Here is a 15,518-nt window from a genome sequence, read left to right as displayed (position 1 = left end):
CAGAGTGCACGAGCTGGGGAGAAAATGTATGGAAGGAGCGAGGCCACGCTTGACAAAGCCTCCTTTGTCAGGAGCCCTGGGGCCCTGGTGGCGTGGTGCTCTGCTGCCCTCTAGTGAGGCCTGGAGATGCGCCCCTGCGGAGTCCAGCCGGCTTCTGAGATGCTCTGAGTTTCCCAGCATGCCTTCCCTCTGTCCCGTCCTCCACCACGGGGCTCCCACGGCTCCCGAGGAAAAGGTGGGGGCTGGGAATAGAGGACAGGCTCAGAAGAGGGTGATGACGGGAGGGGGACACACAGGGACTCAGTCCCAGCTGTGGGAACAGACAGCACCGTGGCCAATGAGGGGTACCACTGGTTGGGAGCCCAGGTGTTACATGTTTAATTTTTTCAAATGAATAAACACAGGAGGTGTTTACACCTGTTACTATTATGATGAGAATAGTGATGAGGAGGGTGGTGATGGTGGAGACGGTGACGATGGTGGCACTGATGATGGCTGCAGTGACTAAATGATTCTGGGGGCTGCTCTCTATGCAGGTCTTGGTGGGGATGGTAGGAATTTGGTGAGGATGGTGATGGGGTTGTGGTGATGGTGGCAGTAATGATGACGATGACAAAGGCAGAAACAGCGGTAGTGGGGATGGAGGTGGCGGAGGTGTGTTCTCATTTCTATCAGGCACAGACCTAAGAGTGGAAATTCTGGATCATCAAATAAGCTTATGTTTCACGTTAGAAGATATTGGCAAGCAGTTTTCAGAAAATGGTTGTATCTCACTCTCAGCCAGAACATATGGGAGTTCCAGATGCTCCGCTCCCCACACACACACGGGCTTGTCTGTTCTGTTCCCTGATGCATCTCCCATGCCTAGAAGCCCAGCACGTAGAGAAGGCTTATTAAAAATTTGTGGAATGAATGCTCAATGGAAGGGTAGCAGATGTTTGCACTCACTGTTAGAGAACAGAACCAGGACTTCGCTCCTGCTTGTGGACACCCAGCAATGGACACATGCTGACCCAGGTTGGGAAGCCTGGTCTTACGTCCGCATCAAACAGCTCATCACCCCCCAATGTGCGCATGTCCCTCATCTCTGCACTTTCCTCAAGGTCCCTTTGGGTGGCTCACCTCGGTCCAGTTTGAGGGGCGACAGCAATCTGATCAAGCCAGTGCACGCCCAGATGTGAAGGACCTATAGTCCTGAACGCTTTAAGGCCATTGAAAGGAGCAGCTCGTCCCCTTGTTGGGTTCACCCCTGGAAAAGGCCACTTGCCAACACGGACGGCACTAGACTCGGGGTTCACAGTTCTGGGTTTCAGCTCTCGCTGCCCATTTACAGCTGCTCACTCCGTGGACAGCCTGCCCTGGGTACCTGTGTTTCTCAGTTTTTTCATCTGAAAAACAGGAATAGTAATTCTTGTCCTATCCACCTCAAGGATGCAAAAAACATCACAGGTGAGGGAACTTCAGAGTTGAGAGGGACCCTGGAGATCATCTAGAGCTTTCTCATTTTGGGCCTCTAGAGAATTCCTTACAATTTATGAATTGCTTTCAATTACCCTGTCTGACTGAAATCTCAGAACAGCTATGTAAAATCATTAATCTCTTTGTACGGGAAGGAAACAGATTAAGAAAGAGGAAATGACTTGCCCAAGGATCTGTGGTATGTTGGCAGCAGAGCTGGGGGCAGTGGCTCTGCTCTGCCTAACTCTCTCTATAGATCCAGCTAGAAGGCCCTGTACCCAAAAGGTTAACTGGCTCTTGCTTGCACACCTCCGGTGCATGGGGAGCTCACTACCACCCAAGATAGACCATTCCCTAGCTGGGTGGCTCTGATGCTTGGCTGTCGTATGTGGTGGGATAGAGCGTGTTACATTGGGAGGGGTGATTATTACAGCTTTCGTTCATCCTAATGTTTGTTTGGGGTAAGAGGGATTTACAGAAATATTCAGAGAACATGCAGAGACAGCCAAAATGGCAATAATAATAATAATGCCTATCAGATGGTGTCACTCCCCTTTGTAACCCTTCAGTGACTTCCTGGTTCTCTGAGGAGTGAGTCCAGACTCTTTGATGTCTCCTCCATGAGCTTGGTCCAGCCTCAAACCACCGCTACATCCCACACACATCCCCCATCCCACCCGAGCCTTCCTGCAGCGTGTCCCCTCTGCCTAAAGCACCCTCCCCTCCCCCCTCCCTCCCTGCTCTGATGGGCCTCTGAGCTCCCCCCAAAGCCCCTGCACGCTAGATCGCACTTACCCATCTCCCTAGCAAGACTCTGGGATTCACCATGGGGACCGCCACTGAATGGGGGATTGCCCCACCCCAGCGCAGTCACAGCCGTCTCTCGGCTGCTCTCATCAGCCAGCCCAGGAGAGGAGTAAACAACCGCCCTGGCCTTGGCATTGGAAAAGCAGGTGGCCCAGTGTTTAACCAGAGCCTTCCGGGCCTGTTGTCCGCTCAGCTCAGGAACTCCATCCAGCCAGGTCTTCGTGGAACTGAGACCTGGGCCCCTCCCCTCCCGCTAGACCCCTCGCGTCTCTGGGCCCCGGAGCTGCTGGGGAGGTTGGGGGTGGGGAGGCATCATGGAGCTGGAGGAGGAGTATGTGGAGTGAGTAGGGAAAACCTGCCTGGTCCGTGGTCCATGCTCGGCCCAGGCTTGCTGTGTGGCCTTGACTGAGTCCTTCCCATCCCTGCCTCAGTATCCCCATCTGTGCACAGAGGAGGCTGGTCTAGGTGGTCGCTCCAGATGGGACTGGGCAAGAACAAGGGGTCCTCAGCCTCCGGAACCCCCTCGCTCTGGTCGCCTACCTTGGGAGAGACTTTCTCCACCGCAGAGGTGGGAGTGGGTAAATCTTTAACTAGCTAGCCCTGGGCAGGCCTGAGCTTTTCCGGATGAATGGCTGCCTGAGAAGGAGGGAGAGCGTGGGGGCTGTAAGGGGTGGACAGCCAGTCCCAGTGTGGAGGAGAAGGGAGGAGACTGGGGAGGGAAAGGAACCAGACCTGGGCGGAGCTAACTCCGTGTGCAAAGCAGGACATGGAGGAACGCGGGTCCCCCGATGGGTAAGCAGAGATTCTGGGAGGTTCGAGCAGCGGCGGGGGAGCAGAGATGGTTTAACTCGCCTTGCCGCCACAGGGACCCCGCGCGGAGCCTGGAGCAGGGCCCAGAGGGGCCGGACACGCCCATCCAGGTGGTGTTGAGGTGGGTATAGGTTCTCTAGGAGGGGTCCGTGCGAGGAAGGGACCGATGGAGACATCGGGATGGACCATCCACCTTCCCGACGGACCCCAGGGTGCGTCCCATGAGCGCGGCCGAGCTGCGGCGAGGGGAACAGAGCGCGTTGCACTGCTCAGGGACCAGGACTCTGCAGGTGAGGAACCCTTCCACGCCCCCCAAAAAACTCACAGGGAGTGCGCCGGGTCAGTTCCCCCGGGTAACTTTGCCCCAGGCCCCACCCTTCGCAGCTAAGCCCCGCCCACCAAGGTCCCGCCCTCCCCAGGTGAGCTCCGCCCACCGAGCCCCACTCTCCCCTGTGCCCCGCCGACCCCGCCCCCTCCAGTTGAGCCCCGCCCACCAAGGCCCCGCCCTCCCCAGGTGAGCTCCGCCCACCCAGACCCCCTTCTCAGGTGAGCCCCGCCTTCTCTGACCCCGCCCCCTCAGAGTGCCCCGCCCCTTCTCCACCCTCCCCTCCCCCAGGTGAGCCCCCCGGGCGGCGGCCCCGACGTGGCGTTCCGCTTCGGCGCCGTGCTGGACGGGGCGCGCACGCAGGAGGACGTGTTCCGGGCGTGCGGCGTCCGGCGCCTGGGCGAGCTGGCGCTGCGCGGGTGAGTGAGAAGCTGGGGATGCTTGGCGCCCCGCCGCCGCCCGGTTCCCCGCTGCCCCCATCCCCGCAGGCCCCAGCCCGCGTCCAGCCACGCCCCTGCCGCCCCCAGCTTCTCCTGCACTGTCTTCACCTTCGGCCAGACCGGCTCCGGGAAGACCTACACCCTGACCGGGCCTCCTCCCCAGGTGGGCCGCGCGCCAGAAGAGCCCACGCGGGGCGGGGGGCGGGGGTCTGTGGGCTGGAAGCCCTGGGGAGCCCCGACAGCGCGGACTCCCCGAGGGAGGGGGCGTGGACGGTGCAGCCCAGCCCCCTTTATTTGCGGACAAGGAAACTGAGGACCAGAGAGGTGCAGAGGCTTGCCCAATCTGGAGTTCCAATTTTGCGCCCTTTGCTTGCTAGCTCTCGGTTTCTTCCTGTGTAAAATGGAGGTGATTGTACTGACGGTGAGAATTAAGGGAGAGGTTCTAAGGGTGAGTGAGTGCTGTACGAAGAGTAGTTATTACTGTGGTCGCCTGAGGATGAGGACCCAGCGGCAGGCTCAGCTGTTTCTGCCCCCAGGGAGAGGGGGTGCCTGTCCCCCCCAGCCTGGCTGGCATCATGCAGAGGACCTTCGCCTGGCTGTTAGACCGCGTGCAACACCTGGGTGCCCCTGTCACCCTCCAGGCCTCCTACCTGGAGATCTACAATGAGCAGGTGGGAGACTGAGATGAATAAAAAGGGCCCATAAGGAAAAGGAAGCATTTCTTTCCAGGGAGCCTGGGTCAAGGCAGCATAGGTGGGGGGCCTGTTCTCAGTAAGGTCCGGGGGGAGGGGGATCTGGAACAAGCACTCAGGGCCCCTTCTCTCACCCCCCACCCTCATCTCCCAGGTCCGAGACTTGCTGAGCCTGGGGGCTCCCCGGCCCCTCCCCGTTCGCTGGGACAAGACCCGGGGCTTCTATGTGGAGCAGCTGCAGCTGGTGGAGTTTGGGAGTCTGGGGGCCCTGATGGAGCTTCTGGAGATGGGTGCGTGCTGCTTTCGGGGTGCTTTGGGGTGAGGGGACATCCTCGGCTGGTCACTGAGGGCGCTCTCGGGCCCCCTGGCTGGAGCTGTGGATTCAGGGATGACCCTCGTGGAGAAAAAGGGCCAGCACACCAGCAATTCAGACACAGCCCAAGGATGTGTCCCCCGCCCCACCCCCAGACCTGCTGATTCCGCCTTCCAGGCTCTTTCTGGGCCCACCCCTCCCTCCAACCGAGGGCCTCTGTGTAGTCAGGCCTCGTTTTTGCTCCCTAGAGAGGTCCCCCTGCCTGAAGGCCCTCCCCTTCCCATCCCTGCTGCTCCATGCAGCAAACCACATCCTTCTCCCCCTCTAGACTCTCCAGATCCTTCCAGTGCCCCGAGGTAGGTCCTGCCTCTTAGCCAAGCCTATAAGGCCCTTCTGTTCCAGTCTTATTCATTCTTTCATCCATCATTGATTGAGCACCCTTCTGTGGCAGGCACTGGGGACAGGGAGACTCTGGGTTCCGGCCCCAGCCTTGTGTCCTGCCTCCAGCTGATCTCTCTGCCTGTGCGTCTCTCCCTCCCTCCACACAGCGTTGGGAGAGATGTTTATAAAATATGAATGTGTCTGATGTTCTTCTGCTCAGTTCTCTCCATGCTAGAGCCAGACCCACAGCTCATTCCACATTCCTGCCTCTGGGCCTTTGCACAGGCTGGCCCCTCTACCAGGATGCCTTTGCCCCTTTTTCTTCGCTCGTGATCACCTGCTCTTCCTCCCAGCTCCAGTTCCTGGTGTGTTTCTCCTCTAGGTCTTAGCCGTCGGAGGAGCTCAGCTCACACCCTGAACCAGGCCTCCAGCCGAAGCCACGCACTACTCACACTCTACATCGGCCGCCAAACCGTGAGTGCCCCAGCTTGGGGAAGCAGCTGGCTCTGGGCCACCCAGCGAGGGTCGGCCTCTGGAGGTATTAACCAGCTTGGGCATGTACAGGAGGTAATTGTGGAAACCCTTGGCCTTGTGACTTTGGTGGGGACAACCCCTCTCGAGTCTCCGTCAAGCCCTGGTCCCCCAATACCAGCAGGTGCCTCCTGTGGACCCCGGGGAAGCCCCTGTTGGTGGGAAGCTGTGCTTCGTAGACCTGGCGGGCAGTGAGAAGGTGGCGGCCACAGGATCCCGCGGGGAGCTGATGCTTGAGGCCAACAGCATCAACCGCAGCCTGCTGGCCCTGGGTGGGTCCTGGGGGCCAGCTCGACGGACTTCCTGCCTCCCTCCTCTCCGTCTGACCCGTTGCTGTCCACAGCGGGGGAAACCAGCGGAGTTGTAGTACGTGGAGGAGTCAAAGAGCTGTGACCCAGGAGCCACTGGCCTCCTGGCCTGGGCTTGCTGTGGACTTGGCTCTTTCCCATCGCCACCCCAGGCCGTGGGCCTCCAGGTCCTTAAGGGCTGGGGCCTGCGCCCTGCTGTGTGCTGTGCATGGGGGATGCTCAGGGAGCTCCCTTCATTCAATCCATTTGTCAGCCCTCCCCTGAGCCCCTGCCCAGTCCCAAGCCCGTAGGTGGGCACTGGGGGTCAGGGGCGGACAGGGCCCTCTCTGCCCACAGGAGCCCCAGTCTGGTGGCAGAGGTCCACCTGCGTGAGTGATGGCATCAGGTGGAAAGAAGCATGTTAGAGTCACACAGGCCTGGGTGGAGGTCCCAGCCTTGCAGTGCCCCATCTGGGTGGCCTTGGGCAAGGGGTATAACCTTGCTGGGCCTTGCTGTCCCCACCCAGGTCACTGCATCTCCCTGCTGCTGGACCCACAGCGGAAGCAGAGCCACATCCCCTTCCGGGACAGCAAGCTCACCAAGCTGCTGGCGGACTCGCTGGGGGGGCGCGGGGTCACCCTCATGGTACCGGAGGGGGGCCGGCAGGGAGGGTGGGGCCTGAGGGAGGAGCTTCCAGAGAGGCCCACTCAGGGGCTTCCTCCCAGGTGGCCTGCGTGTCCCCCTCAGCCCAGTGCCTCCCCGAGACTCTCAGCACCCTGAGATACGCAAGCCGAGCCCAGCGGGTCACCACCCGACCACAGGCCCCCAAGGTGACTGGAGGGGGGCACAGGCAGAAGGAGGGGCAGGGGCGATGGCTGGGGATCAGACCATAGTTGGAATCTGAGCTGGCGTCCCGGTTGAAGTCTGGGGTTGAGTTGGAGTTGAGATTAGAGTTGGAATCCTGAGGATAGGGTTGTGGTTGGGTAGGTGGGGTGAGGGTCAGGGTCAGGGTCAAGGTCAAGGGCAGGGCAGGTCTGGGGTTGGAGTCTGACTGGGGGTATGATCCAGGGTCTAGCCAGGATACCCGCTGGTATCGTGATTAAGTCAGTTGAGTTGGAGTCTTGTTTGGGGTCAGAATCTGGGTCAAGGATTTTAGAGAACAGAGGTTGGGATTGAACTCGGAGCAGGGTCCAGCTTAGAGCGGGCCCTCTGGGCATGCAGCTGAGGCCACATGGCACCTTGATGCCATGAGAAGGTGCCCCTCCAGGCGGTGTAGCCTTGTGCCAGGATGCAGGGCTGGCAAGTGAAACCTGAGCTGGATTTTAGGTTCCACTCACTCCCCACCCCTGGAAGCCCTTGTGCAGTGCACAACTTGTACAACCATAAACGGCAGCTCTGGGCCGCTTTCTTTGCAGTCGCCTGTGGCAAAGCAGCCCCAGCGTTTGGAGATGGAGATATTGCAGCTCCGGGAGGAGAACCGTCGCCTGCGGTCTCAACTGGGCCAAAGGGACCCCAAGAGTATGAGCTCCCTAGGGGTGGGGAAAGGGGCTGAAGATAGGGTCTCGGCCTCCGGGGGCTCCAGCCATCTCCCCCTTCCTGCAGCCTCAGGGCTCAGTGGGAGCCGGGTGGCCTGGGCCCAGCAGAACCTCTACGGGATGCTCCAGGAGTTCATGCTGGAGAATGAGAGGCTCAGGTAGGGCCCAGCCCCCGCCAGGGGGACTCTGTGCCTCGCCCCTCACCGCTGGGCCGCTTCTGCTGTGCGGCCTCCCTTCCCCGGTCCCCGGCTCCCCTCTGTCCCCACCTGCCTCCTGGGGCTTGTATTGTGCTGCAGTGGGGAGGGGCTGCCCAACCCCCACCAGCCCTGCCTCCTGTCACCTTCCTGCGGCCCGCTCCTCCCAGGAAAGAAAAGAGCCAGCTGCAGAGTAGCTGGGACCTGGCCCGGGATGAGCAGCGCGTCCTGGCCCAGCAGGTGCACGAGCTGGAGCGGTGAGCACGGCCTTGGTCCAGAGGGCGGGTGGGAAAGGGGGCCTCGGCCAATGGTTAAGAGTCTGACCTCTGGATCCAGACCACCTGGGTGCACATCCCAGCTGTGCCCCTTACTAGCTGTGGGGGCTTGGGTGAGTCATTCAACGTCTCCTTGCCTGGCCTTCCTCTTCTGTCACATGGGGATGGTATTGTGCCTACTGTATGGGGTTCCTTTAAGGGTGGGATGAATGAGTTCAGATATAAAGCATTGAGAACGGCGCCTGGCCCGTAGTACACGCTCCATGAGGGTTTGTTGAAAGGAGGACTTGGGGGCCAGCCTGGTGGCAGGCAAGGACCCCACTGCTCTTTCCAGGTGCCTCCTGTCTGCCTGCTCCCTTTACCAGCCAGGCCCTGGCACAGCCCCACCGTGTCCCTGTGTGATGGTGCCAGCTCCCTCCTGCCATGTGAGTCTCTGCCCAGCCTGGAGGGGTGAGGAGCAGGGACGTCACGGAGCCTCTGACGTGACCTCTTGCAGGCCCTGCCACCCCTCTGCTCCTGCCCCTGCAGCCACCTCTGCCCCCTGTGCAGAGCACCACTGGGCCAGTGGGCCAGCCCACGGAGGGGGCTCCACTTGTCCCAGGTAGGAGGGACCAAGGTGGGGCTAGGGGAGGCTGGGAGCGCTGGAGACCTTGGTGTACGGGATCGGCTCTCTGGGGGGCTCCGGAGCTCCGGCTGCCAGGCTGGGTCATGGGGGTGAGTGGCCGGCTTTGAGCTCCGTCTGCAGGGGGCTCGAAGGAGCTGTGGATCTCGCCTCCCCCCTCCGCATGCTGCTTTCTTGCAGAAGCTCGTCCGCTTGCACATCACTGGTTTATGCATTTACCTCTTCGTGGATTCACTCACTCATTCAGTAGCTTTCTCGAAGCTCCTTGCTCTGCCTAGTCCCTGTTCTGAGCACTGAGGTTGTAGACAGAGACCCAACATGTTTCCTACCCTCAGGGAGTTCCTAGTCTCCAGAAAGGACATTCCAAGGGCCACCCGCTCCCCACAGCCAAAGTGACAGGGACCCCACCCCTTTATGCCCACCTGACATTACTGGTGCCCCGCAGGGCAGGCGTGGCAGGGATCACGGTGTCGTGGTCGGCACCAGGGAAGTGGGGCGCAGAGAGGCACGGCTCAGGTCGCCTGGGGGGTTCTGGTCTTTCCTGCAGATGCTTGGCCCTCATGCCCCAGGCAGCGTGCCCCTGTCTGCCCGGCCCCCGCCCTGCGTGCCCCCCTGCAGCCCTGGCTCTGCCAAATGCCAAAGAGAGAGGTGGGCCGGCAGTGGGGCTCTGGGGTGGGGAAGGAGGAGGCGTGGGAAGCTGAAGGCTCACCTCCCACCTCCCCGACTCCCCCCGGCCCAGGAGTCACAGCGACTGGATTCAGACCCGGGTCCTGGCGGACTTGCTGATGGAGGAGGAGGTGGTACCCTCTGCACCCCCCCTCCCCATGGTGCCCCCAAACACGTCGCCGGTGCAGAGAGGTGAGGAGGGGAGAGAGGGACAAGCCCCTGGTGTTGTCTCTGATCTTGGGCCAGAATCTCAGTCTCCCATCTGGGAAATAGGCTGGGTGTTAAATGATTTCTAAGATCTTTTAGTGCCCAAACTTTGAATTCTCTTCCTGGGGTCATGTGTGTGTCCAGACGTATGCTGGAGTCCATGGTGTATGTGGGAGGTGGGCCGGGGTACCACCCGAGGCTTCCCCAGAGGATGTGGGGACCCGGAGGGGCCTGGGTGGGCAGGGGCCCGGGGGAGTGCAGACCCCAAGTCTCACCATGCACCTTAGGTGGGGCTGCAGTCCCAAACCTGGCCCGGAGACTGGAGGCCCTCAGAGACCAAATCGGCAGCTCCCTGCGACGGGGCCGGAGCCAGCCGCCCGCCAGTGAGGGCCCACGGAGCCCTAGCCGGGTCCTCCCTCCCTGCTGAGGGCACAGTGGAAACCCAGGAGATGCTGTGTGACCTCGGGCGGGCGTCTGCATCTCCCCATCTGTTAAATGGGGATGGCAGCTGCTGCTCCACTCTGCGGCTGGGCCGGCCGAGGACAGGTCCTGAGCGCCGGAGGTGTGGCCTGATGGGGCGATTTGGGGGAGCAAATGGAGGGTGCCCCCTCAGACCACAAGAAATGAGACTGGATTCAGGAGAAACCAGGCAGCGGGTGATGAAATATACAAATAAAGAGAGCATCAGCTCCACATCTGTCTGGTCCTGTCCTCCGGGTAGTCAGTCACTGCTGCATGGAGGAATCCCAGAGACGAGGGGCTCCTGGAGGAGTCTGAAGAAGAGGAAGCAAGGGCTCTTGGCAGAGGTGCGTGTCCCCTTCAGATCAAGAATGTTCCTTTTCCCATTTCCTTTCCTATATTACACAAGGTTTAACTGAGCAAATACAGCGTGCCACGGGGCAGGCGTGGGAAATCGAACGGTGAGCATCTCCATGAAGGGGACGTGAACTGGGCAGGCGGTGGACCGAGGGCCGGCTCTCTCTGTGCCAGCCACATGTGTCCTGGTGCTGAGGGGTCCCGAGGCCTGAGTTGTGATGCTGCAGACCTGCCCCGAAGACTCTTGCAAGCCCTGCCGCCTCCCTGGACCACTGTCTGGTTTTCAGGCAGTGAGATGGGGACACAGTTCCCTGTCCTGGTGAGTTCTAGTGAGGGGCAGGGAGGTGGGGAATATCATGATTCCCAGGTTGGTGCCCGGTGTAGGATGCAGCAAATCTACAATTATGGGGAAGTTCAGACCTGACGTGAGAAATTGGGGGTACGAGTGGGACGACCTCATTACAGAAAGAGCCGCGAGGCTGAGCGAACCCCATTTTATAGTTAGGGAAGCAGACCCACCTGATTCATCCCTCCCTTCATACGTTCACTCACTCATTCATTCAACAAACACCACTGGCAGCAACTGCAAGTCAAGTGGTGAACTAGACTGACAAGGGACAAGCTGGTTTTGCCCCAGGAGCTCACAAGTCTGGTGGGAGACAGACAGACAGACACTTAGAACCTTACAGATGTGCTTTGATGGGGGAAACCCAGGGGACTGGAGGCAGGGAGGAGGGTCACCCAATCAGAACCTGTTGAGGGGATCGGGGAAGATGTGCCAAAGAGAGCCTTGATGAAGGCTCCGAGGGTGGCTAACGGTGGCCCAGGGCGGGTGGAGGGGCTGCGGAGGCAAAGGCCCGGAGACCTCTGAGCTTCCCAGGGTTGCCGGGGCCAGGAAGTGCATGACCTGTAGGCCACACCCGGAGTTGGGCTGGTCCCGAGGACAGAGGGGAGCCACCAGCTTGGATTTGCACGTAGGTCACACTGGCCACTGTGGCAGGTGGACTGACTGGGAGGGTGCGCTGGAGGCAGGGGGACCAGTAAAAAGTCAGCTCAGGGAGGGGTTGGGACGCCCCAACCAGCAGTCCCTGAGCCAGGCCTTGGGCTGCGCATCACCTGAGACCTGGGCCCTGGGCTCAGGCAAGGCCCCGGACAGGCCAGCCTCAGCCATGGGCTTGGGGAGCACTGGGGGAGGAGCTGGCCGAGGCCAGGGGGCATGCCAGGGAGCAGCTGCCGAGGATCAGGGAGTCTGGGCGGCCCCTGGGGAGGGGGTCACAGCATCTTCTGGAATGGTGCTCAGACTTGCCCAGAGGCCTGGTCTGAGCACGTCAAGTCCTATTGCCCCCACCCACTCCCCAGTGCAAGACCAAGCAAGCAAAGACCCGCTGCTCTCCTACCCACCGTTCTGGAAGGTAGCCTGGGAATGTTCCCTAAGTATGCCCCCTTTTCCCCAGGGCAGTGAGGACCCAAAGAGAAAAGCAAGGCACCTCAAAGCTACACTTCAGTGTGCTGTGTGACTTGAGGCAGCCTACCGGGCCTCTCTGAGCCTGTCGCACTGCAGGGCCCCTGACCCCTGAGTCTGTCTCTGAAGGGCTGGTCCCTGAAGCTGGGGCTGGCAGAGTCAGCCCAGGCGGGAGCTCCCAGCGGCCAGGTATTGAAAGGCAAGACTTGTGACTGAAGCATTAGGGGCGTTGCACAGTGGTGACTTCATGGAAGGCCAGTGTCCACGGCGGGAGGACACAGGGATGTGGAGTGACGGCCAGACACGACGGGCAGCCGGGCCAGGCAGAGCGGACGCTGGTTTAGTCCACAGACCGAACCATGCGGGTTCAAATCTCAGCGATCCTGGGCAGGTGACTTAAGTGCTCTAAGAGGTCACCGCGTCCACCGGAGGGAGTGGGGGGCGCCTGATGAATGCTGTCAAGTCACTTTTTTCGCCTGTGGGTAATTTTGATGCCACGTCAGCTTGGGTGGCTCGGCAGGTTCGAGCCTGAGTCCGTCCTCTCCCCACAGCCCTTCTCTCACTCCCTGTATCAGGGCCCTGCTTGCTGGGAGGTCTCAGCCCCGGGCAGGGGAGGCCCCTGGCTCTGAGCGTGAGAGCTTTCCTTGGCTGCTTTGGGAGGATGGACAGGGACCACCCAGGGGGACCCCGGCTGTTGCCGGTTCACTCGTGTTTGGACAATTCCTTCTCCCGCTGGAGCCAGCCACGATTTTCCAGTTTCCTAGTTCCAGCTCAGCAAAACCCCCAGTTGCTTTCCCAGAGACAGACGGATCAAGGGGATGGGTCTCCACTGCCCACGTCTCATAAGCCGTGTGCCCATCTCCCCATCAGCGTCCTTACTCTGGAACTGCCACTTGTCCGGAATCCCTAAACCCCGGAGGGATTCCGACTCCAGTAATGTATCCAGACTCTTCAAACCAGTGGTCCTTACTGAGAATTTGTAGGTTGCAGGGGGCATTTCTGGAACCCTGAGAGACAAAGTCCTTCCCCGGAATGCCAGAGTTTGGGGCCGGGTCTCTGGCCTCAGGAAATAGAGTAATAGTTTTCTGGAACTTTCTAACTTCGAAGATGGTCTCTGTTCCCCCAGTTAGAATCGGGGGCAGCTCTTGGAAATCCTGACGCACTGTAGGAATCTCCCAGAATTTTAAGTCCCGGGAAGCTCTCTCTGAGATTTTTAAACGTTCTGTGGAAGTTGAGAGGGGTTCTCTGGAATCGTTGGCTGGGGGTGGGGATGTTCGCCAGAGCTCAGAAGGCCATCCGTGCATTTCCAGAATGCGGGCAAATCCAGATCTACCTAGATGTCTGGAACCCTGGAGGAGTTCTCCAGATCCTTGGGGACCCCAGCTCTTGGCCAGTGCCGAATGGAGAGCATGGCCGAAAGCGTTCCTGTTGGACAACACGAGCTTTCGAAAGAGCACTCTCATGGGTATTTTTTTGTTTAAAGGCTGTGAGGTCTCCTCTTAGCAACCATCCTCCAAGGGGTGGAGGCAACGTGAGGGTTTGTGAAGACCCCACTGCCAGGACCTCTGGCTCCTGTCTCTCTCCTTGCTTCCGCCCCACCAGCCTTCTCTCGCCTCCCCAGTGTGCCCTGCTTTCTCTCACTCAGTCTTTCCTCCCTTTGCCTCCTGACACATTTGCCCCAAATTCACGTTTATTCGATTTTGTACACAGTAGGTTGATTTCAGCTGCTGTATTGTCCTCTTAGACTTTTTCCATTTGCATCTCCTTGTTGAACTTCCAAAGACTTGCCTGCCTTTGTTTTAAGCGAACAACATATGGGGCAGCATTGGCCAGGTCGGGGTGATCCTGCTATGAAACAAGGAGCAGCAGCTCCTGGAGCTTGTAAACAGGTTGGTGCTGTGGCTGGAGACCAGGACTGGAGCCAGGAGACCTGGGTTCTAAGCCTTCTCTGCAGCAGACCTACTGTGTGAGCCAGACGAGCCTCCTGGCTGTCACTGCCATCTGGCTGGCCAGCAAGGAAGACCTTTGCGAGTTGGCCAGAGGTGTCTTCCTCAGGAGCCGTCATTCAGCTCATGGCTCCGATCGTGCTCTCACTCACTCATCACATGTTTACTAAGTCCCTACTTGAAGGCCATGCTCTACGGGGCATAGGACACTGGCCTGACCTTGAGCCACTGCCCTGTTCTCAAACAGCTTCCAGCCGAATGGGGAGAAAGGACAATCAAAGTGACCGTTGCTATGCCATGGAATAAATAATAACAATTAGCAAATTTATCCAGTGCCTGGCAGTGTTCCCAGCAGTTGCCATGCATTAACGCCTTCATTTCTCCTAACAAGTCTGTGAAGTAGGCACTGTTCTCATTTGCAGCGAGGAAACCAAGGCAAGAGGTTGTTCAGGAACTTGCCCAAGGTCACAGCGAGTAGGTGGCAGAAGTGGGACTTGTACAGGGTGGCGTGGTTCCTGGATAGTCTCAACCATCATGCTACATGCCACCCCGTGGGACCACAGAGGAAGGGCACGTGGAGGGGCGCTCTCTATCTGAGCCTGAACTGCTGAGCGTAGAGGTGCAGCCTCCCCAGAGCAGTTGGTCTCCATCAAAACCCAGCACGACCCAGCCAGACCAGACCATGCAGAGGTCTGTGATGAGGCAGAGGAAGGGGCTTCCCAAGCTCGCTTTCCCCCAGGGAGGTGCCGTCACCACCCCCAAAGATAAGGGAATCCTTTACAATCTGCCCAGGGAAGCAGGATTCTGTGCAGCCTGAACCGGAACCAAGAGAATTAGGAATGGACCCCGGCAGTCCAGCCTTTGTGTGGTGGGCAGGGTCCTCGGTGGGGATCTGGTGGTCTCCAGGCTACGGAACCTTGAGCAAACCCACCCCCTCTCTCAGGCTCAGTCTGCCCAACTTACAGCTCGGGCAGCCTCAGCGAGGGAGTTAAGCTCTCTGACCTTGTTTCCTCCTTGGGAAAGTGGGGATAAGATTGGTTTACCCTAGGAGGAGTGAAGTGCTCACGGGGGATGATGTGGGGATTAAAGGAGTGAATCCATGTAAACTACTTAAGACAGAGGCTGGCACGTGGTCAGTGCTATATAAGTGCTGGTTGTTGTTATTATTATTACTAATGGATGCTCTGAGCAAACCTTCCACCATTGCTGTGCTTGCACAAGAGGAATTGCGTCTGTGTCTGCTCTCTGGTTATTACAGACTCATAAACTTGTTGACATCCAGCTCTGCCAGCTCCTTCCCACAAGGTGACCCTTCTAACGCGGGTGCTTCCAGGGAGTGAGTGGCCGTTCAGGACTCCGTCACCCAATGGAAGAGCCAGGGAAGGGTTCCCGCTGACCTTCCAGGGCAGCTGATGGAGATTTATTTGTCTTCGTTGAAGAAAGGCCAGTGGGACTTTCCAAAGAGTCCAGCTTGCCTCGTGGTTTCAGAAAAGAGCTATTTTAGTCGCTCCGAGGACGCAGGGTGACAACTCGGTCAGCCAGGTCCCTGGAGGTCCTGCTTTAGTGGACGGAGCAGACCACCCTGCAGAGTGCAGGAAGATGTCTGCCTCCTCCTCCTGCACACTGGTCTTTGGAAGTTTACTCCTTGGGGAGCCCTTTCTTCAGGGATGCAAAGCGAGCCAGACCCTGAGCCCCAAGCTCTGTCTCCAGGGCGACAGAATCTCCAGGACAGCCAGCTCCACAGTGTCTCC

At 59.3% G+C, this 15,518-nt stretch overlaps 1 protein-coding gene and 1 long non-coding RNA gene across 18 annotated transcripts; one reads left to right on the top strand and one right to left on the bottom strand.

Moving 5' to 3' along the window:
- Positions 1-491: 491 nt before the first annotated feature.
- LOC139079549 (uncharacterized) lies at positions 492-2,760 on the bottom strand. The gene is made up of 2 exons (XR_011533249.1): positions 2,625-2,760; positions 492-683 (listed from the first exon to the last, which is right to left on the bottom strand). It is a non-coding gene; the product is annotated as an uncharacterized lncRNA (long non-coding RNA).
- A 117-nt stretch (positions 2,761-2,877) lies between these two features.
- KIF12 (kinesin family member 12) lies at positions 2,878-10,236 on the top strand. 17 transcript variants are annotated; one of them, XM_070594899.1, is made up of 20 exons: positions 2,921-3,057; positions 3,131-3,196; positions 3,287-3,365; positions 3,692-3,819; positions 3,928-4,003; positions 4,218-4,288; positions 4,377-4,511; positions 4,687-4,822; positions 5,609-5,700; positions 5,879-6,029; positions 6,571-6,689; positions 6,770-6,874; positions 7,460-7,562; positions 7,647-7,737; positions 7,944-8,030; positions 8,383-8,473; positions 8,577-8,762; positions 9,218-9,318; positions 9,410-9,528; positions 9,831-10,236. In XM_070594899.1, the coding sequence occupies exons 6-20, from the start codon at positions 4,241-4,243 to the stop codon at positions 9,968-9,970; spliced, it is 1,704 nt and encodes a 567-aa protein (XP_070451000.1). In that variant the 5' UTR covers positions 2,921-3,057; positions 3,131-3,196; positions 3,287-3,365; positions 3,692-3,819; positions 3,928-4,003; positions 4,218-4,240; the 3' UTR covers positions 9,971-10,236. The 17 variants fall into 17 exon arrangements, 15 of the variants coding, with proteins under 15 accessions (XP_070451012.1, XP_070451000.1, XP_070451007.1 ...); XM_070594900.1 differs by having other exon boundaries at positions 2,922-3,057; positions 5,882-6,029; XM_070594904.1 differs by having other exon boundaries at positions 2,923-3,057; positions 5,882-6,029; positions 8,545-8,649.
- The last annotated feature ends 5,282 nt before the right edge of the window (positions 10,237-15,518 follow it).

Source organism: Equus przewalskii, chromosome 26, assembly GCF_037783145.1.
Source record: "Equus przewalskii isolate Varuska chromosome 26, EquPr2, whole genome shotgun sequence".
NCBI classification, from domain to species: Eukaryota; Metazoa; Chordata; class Mammalia; order Perissodactyla; family Equidae; genus Equus; species Equus przewalskii.
This window is presented reverse-complemented; position numbering and strand designations above follow the sequence as displayed.

Bases quoted from the DNA above. Each gene is read 5' to 3' on its own strand.
- KIF12 (XM_070594907.1), top strand. From the start codon at position 3,032: ATGGAGGAACGCGGGTCCCCCGATGG. The intron at 3,058-3,130 runs GTAAGCAGAGAT...TTGCCGCCACAG, and splicing joins GAACGCGGGTCCCCCGATGG to GGACCCCGCGCGGAGCCTGG. The intron at 9,319-9,409 runs GTGGGCCGGCAG...CCCCCGGCCCAG, and splicing joins GCCAAATGCCAAAGAGAGAG to GAGTCACAGCGACTGGATTC.